Source organism: Mytilus edulis, chromosome 1 (genome assembly GCF_963676685.1).
Source record: "Mytilus edulis chromosome 1, xbMytEdul2.2, whole genome shotgun sequence".
Lineage (NCBI taxonomy): Eukaryota > Metazoa > Mollusca > Bivalvia > Mytilida > Mytilidae > Mytilus > Mytilus edulis.
In genome coordinates this window covers 92,617,335-92,638,254 of record NC_092344.1, presented here as the reverse complement: position 1 = coordinate 92,638,254, position 20,920 = coordinate 92,617,335, and the positions used below count along the sequence as shown (strand labels likewise).

Genomic DNA, 20,920 nt, shown 5'->3' with positions numbered 1-20,920 from the left:
TTTATTGTTCTCTCACTGTGTTACCGACACGAAGGTCTTAGTATGCCTTCCCTTCAAAATCATGTTTGGACAGTTACATTTTAACTACAAATCAAAATGTGTTATTCAAATTCCAAAAGAGACACGGTAAAGTTATATTAATGGAAGTTTTCATCAGAATGTTTTAGGAGCTTTTGTCGACAATAACTTGTCAGCTTGGATTCAAAATTTCCTCTGCTAAATTCCTACTGTTTCAAAATGAAGTGCAGTGGGCCAGATTGCCGGAACTAGTTTGAAGTAAAACACAAAAAAATAAAGTCGGCATAAATGGTACTGAATAAAATAAAAAAGGTTGCAAATAAAACGAAAGCGAATCATCATTGATATCGTGAGCACCTCCAGGGTCAATCATCGCTCAGCATGCGCCCATCATTTTTTTCAAGTTGGGGGGGGGGGGGGGGCAAGCAATCTGAAAAACATGAATACTGACACACTTTGTAGCATTCAGAATTATATTATATATCTCTGTTATAGCCAAATAGCATAAATAATTTTTTTTTTTTAAAGTATAGCAGCTATATATATAAAGAATCAGTCGTGAATGTATAACAACTTTTCAAAAGTCTGTAATTTCTATGGTGATTCAAATGAATTGTTTTTTCTCATTAAAAGAAATATTTTCAAAGAATCTATATATCGTACAGCTGATAATTTCTATTAAGCATTTAGTAGCTAGTTCTTTGAAAAAATAATCTGATTTTCTTATGTTAAATTCGTATGATATCGGGACCATCGGACATTTTTTTCTTTTCCAAACAAGGGAAGGGGCGACAACTCTAACCGGAAACAAACAGCTGTTGGGTGAGAACAGAAATTTTATAGTTCTCTTTTTTTTTTTTAAATATGCCCCTAAGAAAACTATTGTAATAAACTAATGTCGATAATATTCTTTGAAATAACTGGTAGACTTATGCACATTGCTCCAAAATAATGTTGTTACTGCAAGTTGAGAAGTTGCAAACAAAATGAAACACTTATTGTTATGTCCAGTATGGCAGTCATCAGTATTTGCTTATACTATTGTTATTCATCATAATTAAGCAGCATTTACTGCAAATTGTTGACTTTAAAGTGAATGCATATACAGTGTATTCAAGAATACTTGATCTAACATATGTATGTGTATGACTCGAAGTTTTGCACTCTAAGAAACTATATCCTTTCACTGCTGTGTTGATGTCCCTATAATGCATATATTTCTTATTTTCCATTTGCTTTTGTAATGATTTTGCTATAAACTATTTTTTATGGTTTTTTTTTTTGGCAATATATATAGAGACAGAAAGCAATGTCCATTCAAAACCAGAGATTTGCATACAATTTGTTTGTGCTCGATAATGCATTATAGAGACAGAAGAATTTGGTCTACAGTATAGAAACAACACCTTGGGAACAATCGGCCATATGAGGAATACATGTAGTTCATCAATGAAGGAATATTTATCATGCAATAACAATTGTTTTACATGTTTTAATACACATTTTATTCTTTAAATGACACCTTTAGACCTTGTCAGTATTTCACATTCTGTGACATATGGCTTCAAACATGTACATGTAAATGTTCCATTTTGCATTATTGTTGGGTTGTTCACTTTTTTTGTGATGTCAAAATTGAATTAGACTTGAAGTTAACTTGAACTACAATGTACATGTAGCTTTTAATTATGTCACCAAAAGTACAAAATTTTCATACATGTACATGTACGTATTGTATTTTATAATAGGCTGTACACTAGTCCAGCCCTGGCCTCAGTGACTCATTTTTTTTAAATTTTTTTTTGTTGTCACTGAGTCCAGCTCGCCCTCCATTACCTTCAATGGTGCAAGCTCCCGGGTAGATTACCCGGGGACGATAGAGACAATGCCAGAGCGCTCAAGTACGAAAATTGTATCACAAATGGTAAAACTTGATAAAATAAACAAGTTGCATACCTGAAATGCTTGTACACTATATGGAAACTCATCTTAACAGAAGGAAATCCCTTGCAGTCGGAGCTGTGGACATCTTGTTTACATCAATAACGCTATATTACGGAACGTGACGGTCAGGGTTGGCAAAGTATTACCCGCCCGGGTTTTACTGGGCGGGAAAACCCGGGTTTTCCCGGGCTGGGCAATACTCCCTGAAACGGAGAATACTGGGTAATACTGGGCAATATGATTTTTTAAGCTTATTTCAACACAAAATAGTAAAGACTTGTTGTAGTTTCATAGTATTGTAGCTAAGTATATACATTTTATACAGATAACCATTGAGAGTCATCAAAAATTCAATTTCATTCTCTTCTCCACATAAATTTTATGTAGGCAAAATACAATATTTGCACAATTTAGGATTCCTCATTAATTTCCAAGCATTGTTTCAATAATCTTAACACTTTATTGCAGTGTTTAAGTGAATTGTAAAGTAAATTGCTATACATGTATACACAATCATGATTGCTAAATAAACACCCTACAGGGTCTTGTCATTAACTCTTATAGAAATGAAAAGACTGATTATTGTTATATAAATATATCTGTGTTCTAATCTGAATAATTACTTATTAATTAGTTTTGTACATATATAAATTATTTCAAAGTAATTTTTCTTACATGTACATGTAATCCTTAAATTCTTTATACTAGTTATATATTTGAAAAAAATATTTTTTTATCAGAGTTGTTAGAATAATTCTTTCTCAGATGTATACACTTGTACTAAATTGTACATGTATGTATCATAAGACTCTCAAAAAAGTAAACTTATTTATAAATAAAAATAGGTTTACATATATCTTAAATGTATTGCATTTGTGTTTGATTACTGAATTTTCTTTGAAATTCAAGCCAGAAACGTATATTACCCAGTATTGCCCAGTATTACCCAGTAAAACCCAGTAAAACCCAGTAAAACCCAGTAAAACCCGGGTTTTCCCAGTATTTCCCACTGGGCTGGGCAATACTCATAAAACCCGGGTTTTTGCCAACCCTGGTGACGGTTCTACGCTATAACGTTAGACGAAACGAATTCAATGTATCGATAAAGATTTTCAACGTTTAAACTCGTAACACGATACCGAATGCCATATCTCCCGATTTTCTAAACTTTTTGGCACACTTGTATTTTGAATCGAGTTACATCAGTATAAGTCATTGTATGCATAAAAACTTGGGTCACTATTTTTGGTCTTGTAATTTTATAGGAAAACGTCAATTTTTGCGACAAATTCACATATTGCTTTTTATCCATCAACAGAATTTAAAAGGTTGGTTAATCCGGATCCAGTTCCAAATATCCACCACTTATCATAATATTATGGCTAAAGCTGTAGCAAGGTCTGCCAGTCGAGCTCTAAGTTTATTAATTGTTAAATGTAAAGAACATTGTGGTTAGTACTTTTAAACGTTATTTGATACTCTGGTCTGGTCAGTAATAAGCTACGGTGCATACATTTGGGGCACTCGTTCTTTTTCTTGTATCAATGCTGTCCAGAACAGAGCTATCATGTTTTTTTTTATAGGTGATGAAATTAACGGGGACATGGGCTGGAGACCTCCTAGTCATGCTAGTGTAAAACAATGGACATGTGTATTTAGGCATTGGGCAAGATGTAGTGCCATGACCAATGACAGACTAAATTATAAAGTTTTCAAATGGTCACATCAAAATGCTGTAAATAATAAGAAAAACTGGTGTAATAGAGTCATGAAAAAAACTTAAAGATTGTAACTTTGATTTGTATACTAGTATTGATAGTGTGCTGCATAAAGAAAATTGTTCTACAAATTGAAAATGTTTTATTTAATAATATATTGCAGAATGCAAACGAAAATTTTGTCACAGAGTAATGGTAACAAGCTTCGTACTTATAAGCAATATAAATCACAATATTGTACAGAGTTATATTTAAAACAAAATATATCTATTAAATTTAGAAGTGCTTATGCAAAATTTAGATGTGGCGTTGCGCCACTTAAAATAGAAACAGGACGATATGAGAAAAAGCCATTAAATGAAAGATGTTGTTTTATGTGTAAAAACGAAATTGAAGATGAGAAACATATAGTTACTTTATGTCCTTTATATGCAGACCTTCGAAATATATTGTATAATGAAGCAGTAAAACATAACGATCAATTTTATAACTTGTCTATTGACGAAAAAATTATAATTATAATTATATTTTTACTCAGTAATGAAGGACTATTAAACTAATTCCCTGAAAATTATTTCAACCCATAAATGTATAATATGTAAACAATAAACCGGTCAATATAAACAAAACAACGATACCAAGATCGACGCTCGTGACACTTTTACTTCCAATATTCTCTAGTGAAAAACAGATACCCGGAATAAATACACGGTGGAATGAAATTACGCTTACATATGCACCCTCTATATAAGTAAAACACTCCGCGCAAAAAATCCAGTTTGAAATCGTGCATGTACGACACGTAAGCCTGAGTCTGTATTCTGCGTGTTATTTTATATCATGTATCATAATCCAGCAACCTGTCATTTAAAAAAAAAAAAAAAAACTGACGATATACGCAGCTTTAGTACAAGCATACAAGCAGGTATACAATTTAAAAGACTGTCGTCCTAATAGATAAGCCGTATATATATGAAACCTATGTATACCCAGTGCAAATTGGATTGCCGAACGGTTAAAACAATATGATGGTGCTATTTTATTAGGAATGTGGTGACAATATTTGTATCAGTGAATATGCAGTGTAGTGAAATGGTAAACTGGTGTTATCAAATGTACCAATTTTAGCAAGCTATCATGTACGTCAGTTGGTCTTTGGTGGAAAATTGTTTCATTGTCAACTATACCACATCTCCTGATTTCATTATGGTTTGATTTTTCTCCAGAAGTTCAATTAGAAGTTTAACGACTTCAACAAATATGAACTAGGAAACTGAAAAATGTCTATGGTTTTGATGTCGTTAATTGCATAGCCATTGCTATCTTATTGTTTATCCCATATCTCCATTTATTCACACAAAGAAACACCAACACTAAAAAAAATCCAGAAACCATATCGGTTCTATATCGGATTTCTTCTGTACAGAACAATGAATTTCAGAGACTGTTTTTACTTGGAATACAGGGAAAGTTATTCAAACAATAACCATTTTTTTTTCTCATTCCATGGCTAACAAACTAATTTTTGTATGATCATGAGTTTCAACGTCTGCTTGTGTTTTGCTTTTTCCTAATTCAATCCGTATTCTTTCAGTCCAATAAATTTCGTTTTTTCTATTTTTCTATCGATGTTTTTTGTGATCATATTCAAACGGATGGGATTAACGAAATTGCATTAATAGGGTTACAATTCCCGGATTTTCATACATCAACCTGAGTTTCTATAAATTAAATTCCTACTTCCAAAACAGAATTTCATAGGGATACGGCGTGCATTATAAATGAGAAGTTTTTGCAAGAAAATAAATGAAAAGTTATTGCAAGAATAAAAAATAAAGTGTTAAAACTCAGTCCGTAATGCATAAGAAGATATATACATGTATATGTATATATATATTAATAGATAAATCTTGCAGATGCTTAGGTATCAATAGAATATTTAAAAATGATATTTTTGAAGGTCATCAACAATGAGCAGAATATTCCGGGGAAAACGATAAAGCAATCAATGTCAAATAACCGTTACGTTTTGCAACAAATCTGTCGGCACTCTGCATCTAGGGAAATTAACTGTTAAAAATGTCACATAGTTACCAAAACAAAAAGAATTTTTATTTTCTAATGATTTCATAATTTAAGAACTTGCTGCATTAACGGTCCATATGTTAATAGCAAGTATTTGTTTCTTTAATTTGAAAGAAGGAAAAATGTATTAAATTGCATTAAATTACAATGTTAAATTGAATACACTTATATATAAAAGACTTTAAGTGAAAAACAATTTCAGACTTATCATTCGCTGCTTAAGAAAAAAAAAGACTTACCGCGTTGAAGTATTAACAAGAACTTAAAAAAAAAATGAGAGAAAATGAAAATCGTCAGTATTAAAGTTGTTCTTCATTTTGTCATAAGTAACAATTAATTCACATTCAAAAAGGTTGATATATGTTATCGCAAGGAAATAGACAGAGCCGCCTGTTGGCCGTACGGCAACCCCAAATTAAATATTCGGCATTTTTCATGGAATTTCGGGATATAAAAATTGTTAAAAAAATAAAAGTGTGATGATAAATTAATGAAGAAATTTATTATAATAATTGTCCTGTCATTTATTGAAAGGAATCATGATATACGGAAAAATTAAAACTGATTAATTTGGTTTGAACTTTCTGTCACTTGCCGGGAACTGAAGAAAAAAACACAATCAGTAAACTTCATCTGAACAACAGAAGGTACACATATATAAACATGATTTAAAGTGTCATAATTTACCAGCAGCATTCAGTGCCCTAAGGTCCGCGTTTAAATAGTTTGAGGTGCAAAATAGTTGATTAGACGAGTTTAAACGTTGAAAATCTGTATCGATACATTGAATTCGTTTCGTCTAACGTTATAACGTAGAAACGTCACGTTCCGTAATATAGCGTTACTGATGTAAACAAGATGTCCACAGCTCTGACTGCAAGGGATTTCCTTCTGTTAAGATGAGTTTCCATATAGTGTACAAGCATTTCAGGTATGCAACTTGTTTATTTTATCAAGTTTTACCATTTGTGATACAATTTTCGTACTTGAGCGCTCTGGCATTGTCTCTATCGTCCCCGGGTAATCTACCCGGGAGCTTGCACCATTGAAGGTAATGGAGGGCGAGCTGGACTCAGTGACAACAACAACCAAAAAAAAAAAAAATGAGTCACTGAGGCCAGGGCTTGACTAGCTGTACACATGAAACATATAGAAAAGAGGAAATTGCTATGAATTAACTGTATTTACCATTCTACATGTGGCTAAAAAATCATGTACATATATGTAAAACTTCATAAACCCTTGTCCCAATGCCCTTTTGTTTCTAAAAAACTAATAAAATTGTAAAATTATTGAGTTGGTTAAAATAAAATGTGTGTATTTATTGATGTGCACTTCATCTGAGATGAATCAGTTAAACATCTTTATTCATAGATTCAAGTTATTCACAGTGCCTTAACATGTCTAAAATGTGGAGTGTCAATGTTTGTACATGCAATTTTTAATTTACCGGAAACAAATAATAATTATTATGTAAAAAATGTTTAATGTGTAATATTAAGTAGGGTTTTTATTTACCGATAACAAAATCAATTTTCATACCAATAAGAACACTATTCAAAGATTTGATTACAATATTGAATAGGTAACCTTTTAGAATAAGTTTATTTAAAGCATTGTAAAGTTTACCCAGATCATATCTTAATTTCCAGATTTGGTTTACAACATCACTGTAACATTTAGGATGTGTTATTCCATTTCTAAATAAGTTTTCTACAGGTACAGCCAAACTTGCAGACCAAATTTTTGTATCTATGATGGAAGTTAGTAAAGGTTTTAAATAATCTGTGGTAACAAAATCCCTGACTTAATAATTTACTAGTAATACATAGAATACACTCAATAAAATACAAAACATGACTACAGTCACCAGCATAGCCAACAAGTTGGGTTTATAAACACCATAAGGCGGTACTAAAGGAACATCACCATTCATCATAGGAACTTCACAGGTCATTCTTAAATGTATGTTGTGGTTCTCTAGTTGAGAGAAGTATATATAATATGTATCATTAAATCTTTTCTTGATTTTTGCAGGAACCACAGATGATGTAGCAGTGTTTCATCATTACAGAAGATCGAAAGAAGATGAATTCAGCTCCGTTATCAATGGTTTATAGATGTGATAAACAGACATCCAAACTTTCCCAACAGCTGAAACATTTCTATAGCTGTGGCGAATTCTGTGATGTTATATTATACTCCAAAAGTTCACAGATTCATGCCCATCGACTCATTTTAGCAGCATTTAGCCCTTATTTTTACCACTGTATTCACCGAAATACAGATAGGAGAAATGTAGCAGAAATTCAGCTGAGAAGTTATGATGATCGAATAGTAAAATCAATCGTAGATTTTTTCTACAATGGAGTAATAACTGTTGATTCTGATTCTGCAGAACAGATATTCTCTCTTGCCAATACTCTTCAGGTGAAAGAGGTAGAGAAGTTGTGCTTAACCTTTTTAAATGCACAGCAGTCTTTTGCTTCTGAGGTAAGAAAACGTGCTATTAAAGAACCTTGTAATTTTTATGGATGATTTTATTTTTTTTTAAAGTGGAATCAGTACAGTTTAAGGAAAAAAGATTTGGCAAGGGTTAAGTTTTAATGTTCCTTTGTTTCCAGATTGTTGGTGGTGACATGCACAATGCAATATTTATGTAGCAGGAGAATGTAATAAAGTAAGCATAAAAAAATGTTGAAATGAGCTCAGCGTAAAACTTGTGCTTTCATTTACTTGTAGGGACTTACATGTATCAAGACTAGTATTTGTATATACATTTCTAAGAACTCTTTCACATTCAATTTAAAATGTCACACCTAAATATTTAAAAAAAAAGTTTAAAACACAATAAGAAAATATATTGGACGTACAATGTATTGCTGCTGGATAACTCGGACTAAAACAGAATCGACCTATCACAGAATCGGACTGTAACAAAGTCAGACTATCACAAACTCCACCTACCATTATTGATATGCAGAAATCTATTGAACAAACTCGGACTACCATTAATAAATTGGCATGTTAACGGGTTTTTTTCTGACTTTAAAAAAAAAACTTTATATAAATTAAACAAATATACAAATTTACGAGATAATTATTATCAATGGTTTATAGATGTGATAAACAGACATCCAAACTTTCCCAACAGCTGAAACATTTCTATAGCTGTGGTGAATTCTGCGATGTTATATTATACTCTAAAAGTTCATAGATTCATGCCCATCGACTCATACATAGAAATACAGATAGGAGAAATGTAGCAGAAATTCAGCTGAGAAGTTACATTTGTATGATGATCGAATAGTAAAATCTATATAATTATTGATAACCATTGATGATATGATAAATATTTTTGAAAAAAATATATAGAAATTAAGAAATAATTCATGGAAGCCATAGATTGTTGGAAAGGAGTAAGTTCGGTAAGTGCCATATTTGGCCCCAATTATAAAGTTCATGGTTACAAGACAATAATTGTTTTAAGTTGCCTTAAAGACATGTGAGAAAGTTAAACAGAGCTGTTTTTGTCGAAGTTTAATTCTAACACGTTGATTTTTACATCCCAAAAAGGTCAAGATAAGGGATTTTGGTGAAATTTTACAAAATCAGCTGGATTTCAACCAAATAAAGGACCAGGAAACATAGAGCGCAGGCGTCGACAAGCTTAATATTCAAATAAGACATGTTAAATGTCTTCACAAACATTATTTTAAAAGATCTTTGTTGTCGACATATGCGCTCTACATTTCCTGTCAAATAATCTGTGGAAATTTACCCATTTTCATTGATTTTTTCGTGAAAAATCAATATGAGTACAACTTGTGACGTCATAATGAAACGCAGAAACGTAAAATTTTCAACAGAATGGCTTATATCCTATCTAGTCAATGTATTAGCTATAATTTATCGTGATATTGGTCAATAAATCCGAATTTGAAATTTATGCTAAAAAAGGAGGCCATTTTAGGACCTTATCGAACATACCCCTTTACACATGGCCTGGGCTGTGATATTCGAATTTTGAAAATCAAATCAGTGGTAGATTTTCATTATTTAAGAATGCATTCATTCTTACTTTTCTTTTTATACGTATCTGGTAAATGTAACTTGATTTATATTACTCACTTCTAAAATGTTCAAAATAAATTATAAATTTACTTTATTGTAAATCATTATTAATTTCAAATTAAGTACTGATAATTCCAATAAAGAAAACAGCATCAAACATCATACTTATATTCTTTTAGTAGTCTGAGTTTGGTATAGGCCGAGTTTGCTATAGTCCGATTTTGTTATAGGCAGAGATATCATGGATTACAATGTATTACCCTTGGACAAATGCATGTAAGAAACAATGTACATGTATGTGCTATAATATATGCAAGGGGAAAATAGAATGCTGTTCTGTTATTCATTTGGTATATATCATAATGTCTTTGATTATTAGCATCTTTACATACAATGTAGAAGCATTAAATCCGAAATCTAATTCTTACAGTCAGACTATAAAGAATTTTAGTAGGTTATTTGCATCATACACATGTTTCTTTCTCCCTTCAATAATTATATACCTGTAGCTATGTATATTAACCAGTATGTAAATGCTGAAAAGATGGTTGATTATTTATGGTAATGTTCAAATCAAAAAACATTTCAGTAAAAGGATTTTTCAGAAAACAAGGAAGTAATAAAATTTTTTTATATGCCTTCCATTATGCCATAAACGAAAAACCAGAGGTCAGTAAAATTAATATATATTCACAACTTTCAATGGACCATATATTTTTGCAGATTGAAGACAGAAAACCACATTTTGACACCGAGATTGGACGTTACAGCATTGTTGAGCCTTCCAAAGTCGAGAGTTCTAGTCGTTCAAGTCCAAGAACTAGTCCAAGTGTATCTACCTCAGGAAGACCATTGTCAGATTCTGGATCTGTAGAGACAGTGGACAGTGATGTTGTTAATATCAAAACTGAAGTGCAAGATTTCTCTTATGAAGCACTACAAGGTATACTGAATATATATTTTTAAACATAACCTACATGTCCAGACTACATGAACTATAGTAGGGGACATTATATTTTCTGGTCAGCATATCTTTGTCCTGCATTACAAATATTTGTTTAAGGAATATAGAGTTTACAATGAAGTTGTGGCCACATCAACATGAAACTTAGTTCACATGTTCACTATGATGAGAACTTTTTAAATTATACATCAAATTATGGTTTTGACTCCTATTCCACAGTTAACTGATCACAGAAATATAGTGTGTAACTTATTTTGTGGTTCAGGTGATGGGTGGTCCAGACCTGAGCATTGCTATCATCAGCAACCACTAAATATATCATTCAGAGTTTAGTGTGACATCCATTTTCCCTGAACAAGTCCACATTTTTGTTTAGGGGCGAGTTGAAATCCGCTTCAAGGTACGGAGTTTTCTCACTATGTTGAAATTTGAAAACAACTGGTGACCTTTGGCGATTTTCTGCTCTTTGGTCAAGGTGTTGTCTCTTTTACACATTCCCCTTTTCCATATTCTCAAATTAATTAAGGGTGATACATATGCATGTATGTGTTAGTTAAAGAAGTTACATATATACAAGTTTTTTCATTCATTTTCTAAAATAAAATGACCATTACTACTTACAAAAAATAGAAAGTCACAGAGCATCATCATGAACTTGAACAAGAAAACTTAAGTTTGCTTTTTAATCTAATTAGTAAAAGAACAAAATATGACAATTAATTCACATCAATATTATGCATCTATACAAGTATAATAAATATTCTATTCTTATTATTAATCAGAGCAATATCTTCAAATCATTTGTTTGTTCCTATATATAGTTAGTTTAACTTTGATTTTGTAGATGACTACAGAGAGTATTATAGAGAAGGAAGAAAGAAAGATAGTGAAGGAAAAATAAAACTAACAAAGACAGTTGTTGACATGTCACACATTCAACCAAAATTAACAGGTCAATCAGTTAACTATTCCCAACAATACATGTTTGTAAGACCCTCTCAACCACCACCACCACCCACCTTACAGATGATGGCACCTCAGAGAGATACAGAAAAGTCAAATGATGCAGAAATGTCCGAGCCAAACAATTCATCTAGCACCTCAGCTAAAAACCAGCAATATCAATCTAGTGAAGAGGGTAGCGCTGATGCCAGTCAGCAGGATTCAGATCTATTTCCAGGAACATTAGAAGCTATGTTTGAATGTCAGATTTGTAAACAAATGTTTGTTGCTAAGCATTTGTTAGAAATGCACATGATGGGTATACATGGTTTTTCTAATCTTCTGAATCATCAGCAGCAGAAGAAGCGACAACGTGTTTCACCTGGGGAGGTAAGCCCAGATTTTGTAGGAGGAATGCAGTGTGACACTTGTGGAAAGTATTTCAGAGATGCACAATCTTTGAAATTCCACAAGTACAACCACATACTTAGATTTTCCTGTAATGTATGTGGGAAAAGGTTCTCAAGAAGTTGGAATTTACATCGACACAGGAAAACTCATGTGCGTTACGGGGAAGTCATCTTGGATAGCGGGGAGGATGACAGTATGATGGAGAATATGTCCACAGAGTATGTGGATGAAATTAGCTCTGAAATGGTGGATCTGACCAGTAATGTAGAAGATGATGCAGATTCTTCTCTATCTTCTATGAATACATCCCAAGATATACCTAGTGAAAAAGGGGAAGAAGAGAAAAAAGATGAAGAGAAAGTGGAAGAAATTGAAGAATCTGCATTAGAAGAAAAAGAATTAGCATTGGAGGAAGTAGAAGAATCAGCATTGGAGGAAGTAGAAGAATCATCAAAATAAGCATCTTATTTTTTAATTAGAAAACTTGTATGTACTTATGAAAAGCTTTCTTAATATGTGCAAAAGAGTGTTATCATCATTTTCAACACCATATATGACTTACACAATGTATTTGTGTAAGTTTACAAAAGAGTGAAATTGATCAATATAGGAAACTTTCTATTTAGAGAACATTTTCTAACATCTGAATGATGTTTCATGAATAACTAATGGAAATTTATTAGGAAGTAGAAATTACCCGTTCCCATTCTCAATTTTATCTTATAGGAATTTAGCCAAAAAACAACTCTGCTATTTACAATTCTATCAGTTGATGCAGACATATTTTTTTCTGTCATACTTCAAACTATTTTATGCAAAAAGGTATGCCATTTCTTGTCAGATTTATTAGAGGTTTAAATTTTTTGAATTTTTTTTTACATTTTGGAAACAACAGACTTTTAAGACTTGTATATTTAGGGTCAAAAGAAAGTTTTAAGTAAATATGAATTGTTGCTTAAGTATGTTTATAGATGCACTGTTCATTGTTAGATTATAAGAGCTTTTATATTGAGCATAGACTAGTTGAAGGAGATACTTGAAACTTAAAAAAACAACCAATTACATTTCGTAAATGAGGAGATTTTCTATTAGCTAATAAAACTCTTTTGAAGCTTTTTTAAAACCAAATTAAATTCCAATTTATTCAAAACCTTTCATCAAAGTTATAAGTCATACAATGTCAGGATGTAACTACAATATATATTGATATTTCAAAAATGATTTTTAAGAATGATATCACGAAATTTACACTTATTATTGTAGGGAAGAGTTTTTACATCATTTTTAATTTTTCTTATCTTAAAGTTTTGTACTTAATGTTTTAATTCATTTCCTGTTGAAATGGAAAGAATAGGTTTCGAGCTTTAGAAATAAAATCAAATATTGCTTCATCATGCTTTGATGCTACATGTTCATGATTTTCACTCATCTTTTATTTTTTGTTATTTTGCACCAAAATGTTTTTTAATATCTTAGCATACATGTACTTAATGAATGTTCAACTAAATTTCAAACTCCAATGAAAAAGTGGGATAACACAAAAGTAAGTGTTTAATGCAGAGATGGGTCCGATTACTTTCAATGTAATTGATTAAATTACAATTACTTTGTCATTTGTACGATTAAATTAAATTAATGATTACATCATTTCTGAAAGTATCTGATTAAATTAATGATTACATTGACAAAGTAATCGTGATTACATCTGATTACAATGAATTTAAAAACAAAACATTTTTGAATGATGTGAATGAATAAACGTTAAATATAACTATAGCATTTTTGAGAAAGTATTTCATTTGGTTGACAGTTTAATTATAACTTTAAATTAAACTTCATTTATTTAAATAAACACCAAATTTCACTACATATATATACATTAAACTTTATCACCAATGATCTCTGAATTATTTTGAATTAAATTTAATAACGATATTTCATAATCAAGAGTTTTTTTGTTTTTCTTCTGACCTCTTTCATAATTTATATGTATTCCAAGTTGCAGTTTATGGAAGTTTAAATATGGATGAAATAAAGTTACCAGTTTAAACTATGTTAAATTTTAATAGAAATGTTTAATCAAATTGTAAACAATATGCAAGTACTAAAAATCATTGCATTTTATATGTCCTGTCCAAATACAAAAAAAAAATTTAATAACATATTTGTCCAACTTTTAATTAATGTGCTAATTAGATAAATTTTCATGTCTGATTCATCTTTTATCATATATGTTTCCCTACAGCTATACTCAATTGGTAATTGCAATAAAAACAAACATTAATTGGTCTCCTACCTGTCAATTCAAAGTTGACAAAAATCACAAAAATCAACAAAAGATTATAATTCAGGGTTAAAGAAAAGTATTACTTGAATATATAACAGTTATTATCAAAAATTAATATGAAGATCATTATAAAACAATGAATATACATGTATGTACAATATCTTTTACCAAAAAGATATATAATTGTATTATATGTCTCTGCTTAGGCTAATGATGACTTTTCAATACTGTAACTTTATTTTTTACTGAAGTAGACATGCTTGAAGTACCCAAACCATTTTAGTATGTTTAAAATTTATCATATATGAATAACAAAGAGGTTCATTTAATGACCAAAAACACAATTTTAGATTTTTTTCATTGTAATCAGAATGTAATCAAAAAGTAATCATGATTACAGGGTATTTTGAAAAGTAATTGATTAAATTAAATTACATGTAATCAGATTTTTGGCTGATTAATGATTACACTGATTACTTGAAAAATAGTAATCAATTACAGCTGATTAACGATTACAATTACAATTACCCCAAGTCTGGTTTAATGGTGATCATAGGCTAACCAGTTTTTGGACCTAATTCACAGATTTCATAACTCTATTGAGGAATACACAAATATCTAGTAATGATAAGGAAATACTTAAACATATTTTTCCAAGGTGGAAATTGAAATAGGTTTAACCTTTTTTTAATCATCTTTTTAATTTGTGGATTTATTTCAATAAGAATACAAATACAGTATGACCCTTATGATATGATAGGAATTTATTGTAGTTGTTGAACCAGTGGTTTATCATCGTGAAATACTGGTTTTGCTCATACAAGGTGATTGAACTGAATTGAAAATGAAAACTCTGAATAGAAATTATCTTTGAATTTTGTAATAATAACAATGCCACTGAGTGGCCAGGTTGTATAGCATTACCAACGTCCATCATTTGTTAACCAAACCACTGTTTTAATTTCATTATGCTTGTTATTATTGAGTTGGATTGTATTAAGGTGATAGTGATGAGTTACAGATTTACATTTAGTTTTACTTTCATTTCAAATGACCTACTTGTCACAGATTTACTGTGTCTTCTACAGGCTAGGGCATTTGTGTTCTTCTAACATGTGTACAATAGTCTGAATCTTTAGAAATTCCCACCTAAATCATCATTTGAAAATGTCCAATGGTGATATTTAATTGTTACATGATAACATATATGATATATATGCATTCATACAGTGTAGAATGAGCATTATTATATTTTTTAATGTGAAAGTTATTATTGCATTCTTAAGTTACAAATTTGAATAAATAACCTTATTATAGGAATACAAATGTGTGATTTTCAAACTGTTTGTATTTTAATGTGTGTGTTTTAAAATCATATTGATTTTATTCCCTCCTGTTATAACAAGTGCTTTCATGATACAAAGTTTAAAGTAGGTTTTATATATAAAAATAATATTTGGTCTAATTGATTTTTACATGTACAATATTTTTCATGAATTATGGTTATTTCATTTTTTTGCATGTATTTATAAAAAAATTCATGTGTAATATTGTTTAGCAATCCCTTTATTCAATATTTAAGATACCAAACAATGACCTCATTTAATATTTTAGAAGACCTGTCATTGTATTGAGATAAAAATTAATGTTTTAGAAAACCAGTTTATGGTACTGAACCCTGTACACACATCTATGTTGTGTTCAAGCATTCACACATGGGTAGAGTTCAAAACATTAACTAATTTAGATAACATTAATTAGCATCCTTCAAATGTAGAAAAAATCAGAAAATATTAAGATTGATAGAATTAGCAGTGATAAACACGTATTATGAAAGAGAAAAAATATTTCGAGAAACTTTCAAGATATAAAGAAGTCCAATGAACTATACAAACATAGAAATATATTGAATAAAAAGAAGAGCAAGAAATCAAATCTTAAGCAACGGAATTAGATTTCATCAAATAATTGAATCCACAATTAGTGTATGCCAAACTCTGTCTGACTGACAAAATGTCAGACAAAAAATCTTTCGGTCAGACAGAATTTTTAGGATTTTTTGGTTGAATATATTGTAGAAAATTCAAATTTCTTTTTCGATCGGTCAAACCCTCAAACTGTTTGGCACTGACTGCACCATAATCATGATAAGAAATTTGCAGCATCTTAGCCAGTACTAACCAAAGGATGGACATTTTATTATTAATCTCATTAAGTTTTGAATGATTTGTTTTGGTTGTATATTTATTTTCTCATGAGTTGTGTGTTCATTCATATCCATTTAAGACATTACAAAATGTAAACCTGATCAGAATGAATGTGTTTTAAGTAGAAAATAGCAATAAAGACCACATTTTGACATAGTGATTATTTTTGTGAATTTTTGTTGTTAGGTTGTAATTCTTAAACAATTACCCTGTTGTTTCCTTTCATTCCTACTTTTGGTATTACATGTATAAGTGGTTCAATATCCACAAATCTAGTTGTGATGTAGATATGAAAATATTGATATACAGGTGCTATTTTATTTCTTATGAAATTTAAGAGAACCCTAAGGATCAGCCTACTGGCCAATCTATTGTTATATTAAAAATCTACCTGATGTGCAACAGTACAAGGTAACATACCCATAACCAGTATTAGGGGGAAATCATCAGATTCTTAGAGGCTTTACTAAAGCTGTAAGACACACTTAGTACTAGGTTAAATGTTCACTCTTTCAATTCGTATCAAACTAGGTGTGATATATCTTAAACGCCATTTGGTGTATATTGTATATATTTAGATTCTTAGACTTATATCATGTGGAAAACGGTCAGGTTTACAGGTGTGTTGTACATAAATCATGATTTAATCATTTTATTTTTATTTTTATTTCCCCATTATGTACAGATTTGTATCTAGTCTATTCATTTTAATGCATGTTTATTTTGTATATTTTACTGGTGTGGGATAAGAGTAGTTGTGATAGACAAAATACACATTTATCATGAAAGGCATTTTACAAGTGAGTTGTTTGTAAAGTAATATATTTTATATAATAGTGTATATTACATATACTTGATATTGTACTTAAATGGTATGGGAATGAGTTGATTTATATAATAATGAATTATGTATAAACAAAATTCATAACAATAATCAGAAATAAACAATAATAATTACGGTGTCTCATTTTTCTCTGGCGATGATGGCATACACTTTTTAGCTCACCTGGCCTAAAAGGCCATGTGAGCTTTTCTCATCACTTGGCGTCCGTCGTCGTCGTCGTCGTCGTCGTCGTCGTTAACAATTTTTCAAACATCTTCTCCTCTGAAACTACTGAATGGATTTGAATGAAACTTCAAACGATTGTTCCTTAGATTATCCTGCACAAAGTGTGTGCTTCGATTTTTGATCCGTCAAAAAACATGGCCGCTGTTACTTAAAATAGAACATAGGGGTCAAATGCAGTTTTTGGCTTATATCTCAAAAACTAAAGCATTTAGAGCAAATCTGACAGGGGTAAAAATGTTCATTAGGTCAAGATCTATCAGCCCAGAAATTTTCAGATGAATCAAACAAACCATTGTTGGGTTGCTGCCACTTAATTGGTAATTTTAAGGAAATTTTGCAGTTTTTGGTCATTATCTTGAATATTATTATAGATGAAGATAAACTGTAAACAGCAAAAATGATCAGCAAAGTAAGATCTACAAATAGGTTAATATGACCAAAATTGTCAATTGACCCCTTAAGGGGTAAATGTCCTTTAATGACAATTTTTCACAATTTGTTCATCATATTTGCTAACTTTAAAAAATCTTCTCCTCTGAAACTACTGAATGGATTTGGATGAAACTTAGCATGATAGTTCCTTAGATTATCCTGCACAAAGTGTGTGCTTCGATTTTTGATCCGTCAAAAAACATGGCCGCCCTTACATTAAATAGAACATAGGGGTCAAATGCAGTTTTTTGCTTATATCTCAAAAACTAAAGCATTTAGAGCAAATCTGACAGGGGTAAAAATGTTCATTAGGTCAAGATCTATCAGCCCTGAAATTTTCAGACGAATCAAACAAACCATTGTTGGGTTGCTGCCACTTAATTGGTAATTTTAAGGAAATTTTGCAGTTTTTGGTCATTATCTTGGATATCATTATAGATAAAGATAAACTGTAAACAGCAAAAATGATCAGCAAAGTAAGATCTACAAATAGGTTAATATGACCAAAATTGTCAATTGACCCCTTAAGGGGTAAATGTCCTTTAATAACAATTTTTCACAATTTGTTCATCATATTTGCTAACTTTAAAAAATCTTCTCCTCTGAAACTACTGAATGGATTTGGATGAAACTTAGCATGATAGTTCCTTAGATTATCCTGCACAAAGTGTGTGCTTCGATTTTTGATCCGTCAAAAAACATGGCTGCCCTTACTTTAAATAGAACATAGGGGTCAAATGCAGTTTTTGGCTTATATCTCAAAAACGAAAGCATTTAGAGCAAATCTGACATGGAGTAAAAATGTTCATTAGGTCAAGATCTATCAGCCCTGAAATTTTCAGAGGAATCAAACATACCATTGTTGGGTTGCTGCCACTTAATTGGTAATTTTAAGGAAATTTTGCAGTTTTTGGGTATGATCTATATGTCGGTTACGCAGGTTTTATTTGAACTTGACCTCATTTTCACAGTCCATTGCTAAGTTTTAAGTGTTTGTGTTTTGGTCTCATTTTCTTTATTTATAAACAGTAAGTCATATATATATTTGTAATATTGAAGAATTGTTAGCTGTACATGTTTGCCTGGCATGGTTCAATATGTTCAATAAGGCATTGTTTACCAGGTGAGCGATTCAGGCTCTTGAGAGCCTCTTGTTATATATTTCCAAAGAATGACGACCTTGGTGCTTCATACCTTGTTTGCAGGTGTTTTGTGTTACAAAGTTTCTGTCTGTCATATGTCTATTGTCCTTGACCTCATTTTAATGGTTAAGCCACTGCTTTAATTTCTTGAATTTTTTTTGTCATGTGAATAACTCACTTTTAACAAGCATTCTGTGAGTATTGACATGCAGTAATAGTCCCCTATTGGTAAAAAATTCATTGTATTGGAACAAAATTGTAACTTGATCTATAAGTTGTCGTGGTGTAAACTATATACATGAAACAAATATCAAATCAATATCACCTAGCATGACGGTGAAAAAAAGCGGAAAACTGATTATTTCAGTGAATTTTCTAGTTCAAGAGCCATAACTCTGCACAAAATTATCAGACCAGAACAAAATTCAAACTTGAACTGTAACTTGTCATGATAAAACTTTATACCAATTATCAAATCAATTTCTTCAAGAATGACAATAAAAAGTGTAGAAAATTTACTGTTTTAGTGGATTTCTAATTCAAAGGACCATAACTCTGCACAAAATTATGAGACCAGAACAAAATTAGAACTTGATCTGTATTAAACCTGTCATGATAAAACAATATACCAAATATCAAATCAATATCTTCAAGCAGGAAGAAAAAAGTGTGGAAAACTGATTTGCTGTACTAACCTATGGACAGAGACGCAGAAAGAGTGCAAACCTAAAGTTTCATTGACTTCGTCATTAGGGGACTAATAAGTTATAGGATATGGGATCCTTGACAGGTGTTCATGCCTGTTAGACAGGATTCACCGGAACTTGATCTCATTTCATGGATCTGTGATCAAGGTTAAGTTTTAGAGGTCAATTCTGTATCACAGATACTATAAGCAAAAAGTTAACTATATTTAGTGTATGGAATAATTGACGATTGTTAATGGTAAGTTTATGTGACACTTGTAATCAACCCTTCAAATAACAAACTTTTTAAATAAATCCAACCACAATATGTAAGGCAGGCAAGTCATTTCAGTGTGCACTCTTTTTTTATACGACCCCAAAAAAATTTTGGGATCGTATAATGGTATGATGTCATCGTCCGAAGACACATTGGTTTCTGGATAATAACTTAAGTTGAAGTGAATAGATCTTCATGAAATTTTGTCAGTAGGTTCAATACCACAAAAGGAAGCTTGGGATTGATTTTGGGGACCAAGGTCCCAACCTATTAGGAATTAGGGGCCCAAAACAAGCATTTTTCTAGTTTCAGGATAATAACTTGTGTAGAAGTATTTCAATTGCTCTGAAATTATACCGCAATGTTTAAAACCACAAGTAGAAGGTTTGGATTCATTTTAGGGGTTTTGGGGCCAAAGTTTAGGAATTAAGGGCCAAAAAGGGGTCAAAACAAGCATTTTTTCTAGTTTCAAGACAATAACTTGTGTGTAATTGTATGGATCTCTCTGAAATTGTACCACAATGTACCATATAACAAAGGAGAGGCTGGGATTAAGTTAGATTTGTTAGATCTTTGACCACATTAATTTTGTGACAAAAACCTATATTATGTCAAAAATTTGATCACAATCCAAATTCAGACAGAATCAAGCTTCAATATTGTG

At 31.1% G+C, this 20,920-nt stretch overlaps 1 protein-coding gene across 1 annotated transcript; it reads left to right on the top strand.

Annotated features, from left to right (window-relative positions):
- The first annotated feature begins 779 nt into the window (after positions 1–779).
- On the top strand, positions 780–12,898 carry LOC139495083 (zinc finger and BTB domain-containing protein 18.2-like). The gene is made up of 4 exons (XM_071283237.1): positions 780–840; positions 7,803–8,258; positions 10,563–10,782; positions 11,648–12,898. Exons 2-4 carry the CDS (start codon positions 7,854–7,856, stop codon positions 12,613–12,615), a joined length of 1,593 nt encoding a protein of 530 aa, XP_071139338.1. The 5' UTR covers positions 780–840; positions 7,803–7,853; the 3' UTR covers positions 12,616–12,898.
- Positions 12,899–20,920: the final 8,022 nt, after the last annotated feature.

Excerpts from the sequence above, each read along its gene's own strand:
- LOC139495083 (XM_071283237.1), top strand. The coding sequence starts at position 7,854 with ATGAATTCAGCTCCGTTATCAATGGTTTATAGATGTGATAAACAGACA. Across the intron at positions 8,259-10,562 it reads AGCAGTCTTTTGCTTCTGAG|ATTGAAGACAGAAAACCACA; the intron begins GTAAGAAAACGT and ends ATATTTTTGCAG. Across the intron at positions 10,783-11,647 it reads CTCTTATGAAGCACTACAAG|ATGACTACAGAGAGTATTAT; the intron begins GTATACTGAATA and ends TTGATTTTGTAG.